General features: G+C 33.8%; 1 protein-coding gene across 1 annotated transcript in view; it reads left to right on the top strand.

Moving 5' to 3' along the window:
* Positions 1-11,521, top strand: part of supt3h (SPT3 homolog, SAGA and STAGA complex component) — a 123,921-nt gene that overhangs the window by 77,172 nt on the left and 35,228 nt on the right. The window contains exons 4-6 of the mRNA XM_016284034.1: positions 3,960-4,091; positions 7,930-7,969; positions 11,030-11,169. Of these exons, the coding sequence (XP_016139520.1) occupies positions 3,960-4,091; positions 7,930-7,969; positions 11,030-11,169 (312 nt within the window). The remainder of the gene's footprint in view (positions 1-3,959; positions 4,092-7,929; positions 7,970-11,029; positions 11,170-11,521) is intronic.

Genomic DNA, 11,521 nt, shown 5'->3' on the forward strand with positions numbered 1-11,521 from the left:
ATATATATATATATATATACAAAAAACTAGAATATTATATCAAAATGATGATACTAAAATAACACTGTATAAATACATGTAATAAATGCATGTTTTTTAAATGTCTATATATAAATATCAGAATGCAAAATATTATATTATACTATATTTATGTTTGCATTGTGACATTTTTTGACGTTTAAGCACATTTCCCCCTCATATTCCCCCTCAATTCATTCTGGAGGCTTTTTTTTTTTTTTGTAACTTTTGATTCTCATTCGTTATTTTCATTACTGTAATACAATAACAACTTATATTTTGCTTCCGGTCGTACAGACATGAGGGTGAGGTAATAATGCCTGAACATACGATTTTGCTCACTAGAATATCAATACATTTGATTTTTCTTAGTCTTTTTCAGTGTTTCATTAAAAGAAAACCAGGAGGCCAGCTGTCAATCAAACCATCATCAGCCCCTCCCTCCACGTCTTGTGTTTACGTTTCGGATTTAGTCTCCTGTTTTCGTTTCTTTTTTTTCTTTTTTTTCAGGGAAACCAAAAATGATAATATCGAGATGGGTAAAAACACCCTCAATCTTATGAATACCACTGGAGTATGATAACTCAGGCATCTCAGAAATGGTAAAACAGTCCTTCGCCGTTCGAATAAACTGTCAACAGCCTCGCTGGAAAAAGACCACAGAGATCCCAGTGTTCATGAGTGAATGGAATAACAGCCCAACTTCATTTAGCTTTGATCAACCTGTAAAATTAGAGCAATTACTAAAATTAATCTGATATTTTGCAGAAGACAGGTTTGCGAGCCAGGGATTGCAAATGGTACGGAAAAACCTTCCTTAAGCCTGAAAAGAGCTGCACTGTGAGACTTTTAAGGGATCATGTTTTTTTTCCTTTTGGGCCAAATTCAATCAAATGCTTTCCTTTAAATAGGTTTATATACATTTAACCCTGATGTTGTGAGAGGATTTTGGTTTTCCCGAAAATGCTAGTTAATGTTATCGCATTGCACTAAAACTTACTGACTTACCTCACACAGGCTGTAGCTACTTGCAAAAAAAAGGTATAGTTTAATTAAAAAAGTACGTTTTAGTAATTTTGTCTTTCTCATTGTCATTTAAAAAAAATATATTCAAAAATTATTTAATTTTATTTAATATAGTATAATTCAAAAATATATTATATTAATTATATTACATTACATTACATTATATAATATTATATATAGGCCTCGTATGCACCTAAGTTTTTGAATAAGCATTGCCAAAATTATCCACAAATCATGCTTTTTTGATATATACAGTGGGTACGGAAAGTATTCAGACCCTCTTAAATTTCAAATGGCTGCAATATAACAAAGAGTGACAAATTTAAGGGGGTCTGAATACTTTCTGTACCCACTGTATGTCATTGATAATTGATATACTATCCTAGGTTTTATAAGGATAGTATATCAAAGATTTATAAGCAAGGGTTAAGAGAATAAATGATTATAAACTGTATTATTACTCTTAGTGATCTAGTTCAGATCTAGTCGAATGGGTCATAAAATTGTTAATGTATCATTGTACATCAGAATACTATCCTTTGTAAATATAATTCCTCAGGAAAGTGGTTCTGGTTTCCAGGGATGATGGGAATTTTGGCTGGGGTGCGTGTGGAGAGTGGGGGATGAGATTCTGCATACTTACGGCCATTTTTCTCTATTAAAATCCATTCCTCTGTGAAACGGTGGGGCAGACATGGCAGCCGGTATGTCGACCTTGGTGTGATGCCAGGCCAGAGAGATCTATATTAAAGTCTTGTGGCGCAGCAGTAAATGCTCCCCCTGTGTGTGCATGTGTGGGGTCCGTCCGGCTCGCACACTCACATGAACGTTCCTGAACAAATATATTTATGACCAGCAAATGTTTACAGATGCCGAGAACTGCTTGTGTGTATTCCAGGACTCAAGGTGGATTAAGTTTGCGCCTCTTCATGAAGAATATCATCTTTTTCTTTTTTGGATGAGTTGTAGTCGGTTGCACTCCAGAGTCGAGGATATTTCAAGGGCCCTTCAGTGGTTTTACCAACAAGAGCTCTTTATTGAGGATTGCATGCTGAAAGGTTTCTGTTTTTTTCCAGTGCATTTTCAGTTTAAAATGAAAAAGCAAACATATATATATATGTTTGCTTTTTCAAAAAAGCATTTAGTACTTTAAAAATGGCACATGATGAACCTGCTTAACGGATGATTCAATCAAAGCAATCAAGAGTTTTGAATTGATTCATTTAAAAAAAAAAAAAAAGAAATAAGAAACTATATTTTGAGTAAATTAAAATGCACCTTTTTATGACTGTTTATTAAAATGTTTAAATTTTTTTGTTATTTACCGGGGTTATTATTGTTGTTAACTAAAACTGAAACCATTAAAAAAATGTATTACTTACAAAATACATTTTAAACTACAAAATTAATTTTAACTGAAATAAAATATTAATTTAAATGGACCGTCTGAACTGATTCACATAAATTAATCAAACTTAGCACCTTAAAATATGACTTTTTTAGGACTGTTTATTAGGACTTTATTATCGTTACTTAAAACTAAAATACACTTAATAAACTTGAAATATAATAATAAACTTAAAATATAATTTTTTTCATTACCTGAAACAAAATAAATGTTAACTGAAATAAAAATAAAATATATTAAAAAAATTTACTTTAATATTTTTATTTTTATTATTATTTTTTTTTTGTTCAATTCACATTAATCTAAATTTTATTATATATCAGTTAAAAAAATAATAACCGTAAGCATATAAAATCATATAAATGATCAATAATTATTTGATCTTTTTAAATGCAAAAAGTCATAATGGTCTTTTAAATAGGCTTCTGTTTTTCATATATTTTTATATTCCTAATGTCATCTTTTATTTTATTTTTTTAACTGTTTTGATTGTTACATGAATGGTATTTGCTTTAAATTTTTCAGATTGTATTTTGTTCTCCTATACAAGTGCATCCTCAACATGAAATCATCTTTTAAACTAAGAAATACCAGCTCTACAAGTAATCAGATCTTGCTCTCTTTGTGTGTTTGTTATTATATACGTCACAGATCATTAGTTTGCTTCAGTTCAGTTCAGTGTATTTATATAGCACTTTTCACATTCGCGTCCAAAGCAGTTTGACAAAGAATAGTTTTGTTGAACTCGATCCTCCTTTTTTATCCTTTTGTAAGGACGGGTTTAAAAATATCAGTAAGTTAACACTACAGTCCTTCCATGAGATTTGCCATAATTCTAGAGCGTTCATGGGATATGTTGATTTACATAAGAACAGCTATCATTTGCACCATGATGGATGAGCTGTTTTTCCTCTTTTGGCAACACAGTGAAATTATAGCACTTCACCAGACATATTTCATTGCAGGTTTTTTGTCCTTCTCAAGCTTAAAGATTTAGTTGCATATGATTTAGACATTCCTTTGTAAACCTCTCATGCTGATAGAAAGGTCAATTATGTCTTTACATTAAACCAGGACACATAAAACACATTTTGCTATAAGCAATTAATCTTATTTCTAGACTGCTTATCTTGTTTTCATATCCAGACAAGCACCACGTGGTATTTTGCTGTGCCTGGTTCATTTTTATCTGTTGTTTTGATGCATTTCTCTCTGTTTGCAATGCACTCAAGGACATTTTCTGACCTGTTTGAGCAGAAATAGCAAAGTTAGACGTTCTTGCACAAGACTCGCGTCACGCCAAGTGACTCGAGACCTGCTCTCAAAATAAAAGCCTTTATCGGTTTCCTCAAGGTCTTCATGCTATAGATGCAGTGCGTCAGTTATTCACAAAGCGCTGATTTTAAAACCATCTTTGGGTTGATGTTGCCAAGCACTGATTGTTACATACTCCTGCTTTCTTTGCTGGTTGAATTGCCTTCATTTCTTTCTTTCTTTCCTCCTGCAGCTCCATCAGGCTGCAGAGGTGGCTCTCCTGAGAGGGGCCAGGGCCATTTCACCAGAGGATATCATATTTCTAATGAGGAAAGACAAGGTAAAAGCACACCAATATGAGACATTACCACAACATAAATCATTAGCCTTCATATTTATGGACTACCGCTTTGGTTATTGAGTAGTTTTATTGCTTTTGTAGTTCTGTTGCTTTTCGCTTACTGTTTAAAAGCAAGAATCGGGGCTTGGTTGATACAATACAACATTATTTAGATATTTTTGAGGGTTTTTTATGATATTTGTGTGATTTCAGTGAAGAGGGTAAGTAGATGAAATATGTTTAATGCAAGAACTGAAACACAATAAACTTCTATAAAAATAATCTTTCAATAAAACAAAGGTTTTCCACACATTTTCCATAATAATTTCGAATCAGTTCTTTGAAATGGACAACTAATTCACCGAAATGAATCAAACTTACTAGCTTTAACTCTCTCTCTCTCTCTCTCTCTCTCTCTAATTATATATATATAATTTTTGCAATATTGCTATATTCATAATGCTGCTTAATTTAGAATCATTGAATCATTTGTTGTGAAGAAACCGAAACTAAAAGATCATTTTGTAGGGTGCAAAGATTGTTTTAGTTTCATTGAAATGGACGACTGCTGGAACGCCATTCTCTCGTGAACGCGCATACGACAGCGGAAGCTAGAGATTACGGTTCATAAAGTTTTAAATATGGATATTTTTCTTACACAAACGCATGGCTTAGCCTCAGAAGGCCTTTTATTAACCCCTTGGAGCCGTGTGGAGCACATTTTATGATGGATGGATGCACTTTTTTGGGCTTCAAAATTTCACTGCCATTATAAGGCTTGGAAGAGCTAGGATATTTTTTTTATATATCTCTGATTGTATTTGTCTGAAAGAAGAACGTCATATACACCTATGATGGCTTGAGGATGAGTAAAGCAAGGGGTAATTTTCATTTATGGGTGAACTATCCCTTTTAAAGGTCTATTTTTTTCTCCTAATGTTTAAAATAGAGACAGTATTCATTTTTTGCAATATTCATAATGCTGCTTAATTATTCTGAACGCATCAGCCAGCTCTAGAAAGGATATCATTTTTTTTAATGTTGTGAAGAGACTCAAACTAAAAGATCATTTTGTGAGATGCAAATATGTATGGAGACTGAGCCTGTTTAATTAGCGATAATATTGATTTTTGCAATATTTCATTCAATCAGCGAGTGTCATTAACCAAAATGCAGACAGAAGCTTTGGCATGAATCTGCTCTTAACAGCCCAATATCACCGAAAAATGAGCGTGAGCGAGGAAAATCATCCGCAGAAGCAGCGGAGTGTCATTAGGACTCTTGCTCCTCATCTAGAGTGTAACTTGAGAGATGGAAGAACATTGAAATGCGCCGTTTGGATTGCGGAGTCTCTATGTCTGAACACAGAAGCTTTTCCATGACTTGCTGTCTAATGTGTTGCTCTTCTGAAAGTTTCCTGACCCCAAAGAAGCTTCTCTGACTATTATCTGCATTAGTGCCTGCATTATAAAATCTAAGAGGGAATTGTTTCAGTGTGAGGAGAGAACAGCCTCTTTCTGTCCTCGGAGGTTTGTGGTGGGAACCGGCCCATGTTAGGAGGTGGTTTTGCTCTGGTGTGGTGCATTCAGAAATTTTGCAAAAGAGGGCAACATAGAGCGAGAACGTAGGTTCTGATTTCTTTCCATGCAGTGTTCGTGCAGTGACCCCTAAAGCAAAACTAAACTGCAAATGAGGAACTTCTGTTCAACCGCCATTGTCTTTTTTTTAGGTTGCTCAGCAGATTTGGGGTCAGATATATTAGAGCAGGAGATTGTCATTGTGAAGTGCTGTTTATTTTCTTACTACGTGTTCCTACATGCTTGTATTCTGAGTGATTCATCAAACTTACTTCGCTTCTGAAAGAAGTGACATCAATCCCGTTTAGTCGTGTCACATTTACAGGATATCATAATGTTAGTGTTAATAGTATCTTAATATCTTCATGCCAGTTCGATTAGAGCTGCTAAATGCGACTATATGGCATCACCATGTGTTAAATTCTTCTTAAATTAGATTTAACCAGTTTTTTTTCACGTTGAATATCCTGTTTCATTCTGAAATACAAGTAGTTACAGAAGTAAATTGGGTTGCAAGCATTCAAAGCAGTGTTTTGGCATTTAGACATTGTTCGGTAAACATACGCTCAGTTAAATTATGGTAGGTAAGTAGGTAAATGCATGATATAAAAACATTTATGTATTTTTACGCACATTTTTATCTGCTGTGTTTAAAGCACTTCTGATCACCCTGTAACAGGCTAATTAAAAATGTTTTACTTGTAGTTGTTGGATGAATTCACTAGATCAAAGGTGTTTAATGTATTTTTATGCTGATTCAGAGTTGAGAATCCATGAATCAAGTGCTCCTTTATTGCTGACAGAAAATAAGATGCATGTTGATCACCATGACAACAAACCATATTTTGTTAGAATTCAAATTCAAAAATTCTAATCTTTTAGAACTGTTAATGGATCGGAACATCATGAAAATTATTTAAAAAATGGAACCTCTGAGTGCCTGCTCTCGATTCCCAACCCTAGTTAATGTATTATACTTTCATATATTTGCCGCTTAGCATGTTTTCCGTATGAATGATTTTGTTCGTAAGATATTCAAAATATTTTTCCCCTCATCAACAGCATTTTACCAGTCGAGGGGTAATTTTGAACGCCACAGTCAATCAGCGAGTGTCATTAACCAAAATGCAGACAGAAGCTTTGGCATGAATCTGCTCTTAACAGCCCAATATCACCGAAAAATGAGCGTGAGCGAGGAAAATCATCCGCAGAAGCAGCGGAGTGTCATTAGGACTCTTGCCAGCTTTTATGTTTTTATTTGCTGTTCAAAGCACTTCTAGCCATCCTGTTACATTTAGCTTAGACACATTTAAAATGTGATTTTTTTTACTTGTAGTTCTTAATTTTAAAGCATGAATTCACTAGATCAAAGGTGTTTAATGTATTTTTATGCAGCTTTTATGTTTTTATTTGCTGTTCAAAGCACTTCTAGCCATCCTGTTACATTTAGCTTAGACACATTTAAAATGTGATTTTTTTACTTGTAGTTCTTAATTTTAAAGCATGAATTCACTAGATCAAAGATGTTTTACTAGTGTTTAGTTAGGTTTTAATGCAACATTTCATTATTAGATTAACTATTCGTCCAGTTGAACACTTTTCACCATGTCTTCAATTCTCATTGTATAAAATCAGGTCTCACATGTTTCTCTTGGAAATACAAGAAGCTACAGACATAAATTAGGTTGCAAGCACTGTTGGTTGGTCATGTTTATACATTTAGACATATTGTTCTGTAAACATACGCTCAGTTAAATTAAGGCAGGTACAGTAAGTCTGGAAAAAATGTGTGATATGCAAACTTTAATGTATTTTTATGCAGTTTTGTGTTTTAATCTGCTGTGTTCAAAGCACTTCTGTTACAGGCACATTTAAAATGCTATTTTTTACTTGTACTTCTTGATTTTAAAGAATTAATACATCAGATCAAAGATCTTTTACTAGAGTTTATGTAGTTACATTTTAAAGCACCATTTCATCATTATTAGATTAACTATTCATCCAAACCAAGATTTTCCAAGGCCTTTTATTCATCCAAATATTGTATCAGATGTCAAATTAAGGATTCTTTAAAGCCAGAAATACACTACTAATTATGTACGTCAACGTATTTGTATCATTTAAAAGTGAGTTTATTCAAACTGACGTTTTTACCGTTTGATTGAATTGCAGCGTTTACAGAGGAAGTCCACAATTACAGTCTGTTCAAGGTTGTGCTGTGCCAGTCCCAACGAACCTGAAGCCCATAAAACGAGCTGTTATTTAGGTGTCATAAATTCAGTAACCTTGATTAAACATTTTCTGAGGCTATTTCTGTCATTGACAACCAGACATTACTTCACAGAAGTGTTTAATCAGTGTATTTCCTTTCATTTCATTAACATTTTCCTTCTTTTTTTTAATTTTCCCACCCTGGAGCTTTAGGCCCGTAATGCCCGCTGACGCTCAAACGCATGAACATGCTGGAAAAAGTGAAAATTGTTTGCTGTGGTAGAGCGTGATTTTATGCTGCTGTGGGAACTATGTACATAGTGAACAAAACATAACACAGATGAAAAATCTCTCATATTTGAGCTGCTTATTAGTCTGGATTCCAGCTCTGCTCACTCTGGACATTCATTAACCAACTTCATGAGGTGCATCATGGGATGTTTTTAAACACTAGTGAAGAAGTAAAATGTTTGATGGATGCTTGATGATGCTTTATTTATAATGATTATTTGATTATGCTTTTCCACTCCAACTAATATATTATTGTTTAAAATAAGATTTTATTTATTTATTTTATAGTTATTATGCTAATGCAATGTTAACATTAATAAATGTTAATAATGTTCATTAAAAATATGTATAATTATATAATGTATGTCATATAAATTATTAGTAATTGTAGTATAGTAATTTTGTTAAATGAACATTATTAATATTTATATATTTTTAACACATTAAAAATGTATTAATACATGTATGCAATTATATATTATTAGTATTGTTAATAATTTTGTAGTTGTAGTTACCGGTATGCATATTTACTCATTAAAAATTGTTTTGTAAAAAAAAAAAATAATAATTTATATTTGCCTACAAAACTCATTTCAGGCATTTAACTGAGGATGCAGTATATACTGGACCAATATGACTTATCATATTTCGATTAGTGGTCAACCGATATATTGCCAAAGCCGATATATCGGCCGATATTTGGCTTTTTTTAAATATCGGCATTGACCGATAAGTTTTCCTGTTTGGCCGATGTGTTCGAAGCAGGGCTTTTATTTTGACTGCGCGCCAGACTTTTATTTTGACAGCGCTGAGAACAACAGCGCCAGAGTTGCCAAGTCCGCGTATTATATATTTGGGCTTCTTTTTTTGTAAAGTTGCGTGAAAAAATCCTGGGCCGCGGGGTTGCGGTTTTTTGGGCTTATTTTAAAAAATATGGTTGCTTGTTAGGAAAACCTGACAAGCAGTTTGTTTCTTTTCATTTATGTTCACTGTATTCTCCAATGCATTGATTGACACTCTGTCTGCTCACAGTTAATAGCCAATCAGTGCAAAAATATAAGTGCTGTAGCGTAATTTGTCAAATATTCCACCCCCTCCTCACGCGCCTTCTTTTTGAACGTGATTTTTACTTCAATGAGGGATTGAAGAAAAATCACGTTCAAAAAGAAGGCACGTGATGCTGTAATCCAAGCAATGATAGTAGTAGACATAGAGGAGTGGGATGACTTTTTTCCTTTATAAGGTAGCCTAATGTTTTTGTAATGTATTAATTATCACGGGCTGTAAAAAAAACAAAAAAAAACAAGTAGGCCTATACTAATACTAATACTAGTAGATTTGGTTCGAATAGCCAATATTTTAGTAGGCTATAAATATGTGGCTATGTTACAACTCCCCTTTGAAGCTTTCAAGAGGTGATTGGAGATGAGTTTTGTTCCTGCTTTGTTGCAGTTTGCCGATTTTTGTAAAATAACTTGTTTTTGCTTTTCCGATAAAAGGGTAGTTTCATTTTAATATGTTGCGGGCTCATTTATTGGTAATAAATAATTGATAATAAATAATATTGATGATAATTATCAAAAAATATTGAGCTTGTTTTGGGCTTGTTTTTGAAGCTGCGGTTGCTTATTTGTCTCGCGAGAGTTGGCAACAGTGAACAGCGCCTGAGCACAGTGCTCACATTCTCCCTCTTGTTTGCTGTCGTCGTTAACAGTTCTGTTTAATACGGACAGAAATCTGTCTAATAATCAGATAGAACGGTTAAACAAAGGAATTAAAATGTATACAAAAAGTATTATAACGATTGCTTTTATATTATTAGTAATAGAAAAGCAAACATTATAATACTTTCTTGTTTGCCGTCATTCAGCAAATACGCATTTATATAATTTAAACAAATCTTTGAATGACTAATGAACATTTAATTTCAAACCTTGCAAACTTAGTCGAATCCAGTTGTGAGATCTTGTGAAGTGTGCATTTGTATCCTGCATGATCGCGTATGCTTGACGGTCGGTCCGTGTGAATTGAATACAGACAGGAGGAGAGTTCAGCTTCACTGGAGACCCGCGATTGACAAACTTTAAACTCGTGATTTCAAATTATTCTGCGCTTTATGCATTTGCCCACTGCCATATTCATGTCATTTTCACTGTGTGCTGTATGTAAAATGAGTGTTACCTTGGCTTTATTTGAAAAAATATGATTCCCAAATCCCAATGCACACAAACTTCCCAGAATACTGAGTACATTGTTGGTTACAGTCTTTACTTCCTTTTTTATTAAATATTTATTTATTTGTGAAAAATACTTTGTCATCTAAACTATAAGTATGTTTATTTAACACATTTATTTTTTTTATCCATTTTCAAATTATTTTTTAAATTTCTTAAATATTAAATAAAATTATATCGGCTTTATATCGGCCATTGGCCACCCTGCTTTCCAAGATATTGGCATCGGCTGTCAAAAAACCAATATCGATCGACCACTAATTTTGATAGTGGTTATTTATCAGTCAGGATAATATATTCACTAGTTTTAAGATTTAACTCATCTGTCATTGTGATTATGGCAAAGATTAAACCATTTAAGTTATCTTGAAGAATGTTTTCCATCTCTCATAAAACACTTAGCAGATTATTCCAATCCATTGATTATTCAAATCCACTGATCAGAGACTTCAGAGACTAAACAGCATCCCATAGGTCCCTCTATTATTATGAGCATTTTTTTTCTCATACAAACAGTGTATACTTTTCTTCTATGGCAGATTTCAAAGGATTTATTTGTATGAGATACAGTATAAGTGTGTGTTGTCTGAACTCTGGGTCTTCATGGCTCAGGTAAAGGAGATGAGTGGGCTGCTGGATCTCTGATGAGTGACTTTCTGTCCTCGCACAGACAAATACAGCAGCAGCAGTAGTGTCAACAAGAGGCAGCGTCTGCTGCAGGACTTCATGAGCTCCATCGACCAGACGGGGGAATTCCTGACGCTGGTGGAGGAAGAGGAGGTAGATGAAGTCAAGCAGGAGCGGCTGGAGGTGAGTAGGAGGCGAGAGCAGAAATGTGCACGCTTCAGCGAGGGTGGAAGGCACAGGCTAGGATTGTGGGAGAAATTCAATGGGATTGTCCTGCGGTCACAGAAAGAGAAGGAGCGGTTCATTCTTTTATGATAAAGATCGGCCAAATTCACTAAAACCCTGCATCTTATTCATGAACCACTTCTTTTTAGTCCATTTTAGTTCATTTGATCCAGTTTCCATTCACTGCTGTTTTTTTTAAATTATTATTTATTTAAACCAATGGCATTTTTAATATATATATATATATATATATATATATATATATATAACAAAACTCACGGCTCGGATCATATTACGGATTTTGAGTCAC

Source organism: Sinocyclocheilus grahami, unplaced genomic scaffold (assembly GCF_001515645.1).
Source record: "Sinocyclocheilus grahami isolate Dianchi unplaced genomic scaffold, SAMN03320097.WGS_v1.1 scaffold179.1, whole genome shotgun sequence".
NCBI lineage: Eukaryota > Metazoa > Chordata > Actinopteri > Cypriniformes > Cyprinidae > Sinocyclocheilus > Sinocyclocheilus grahami.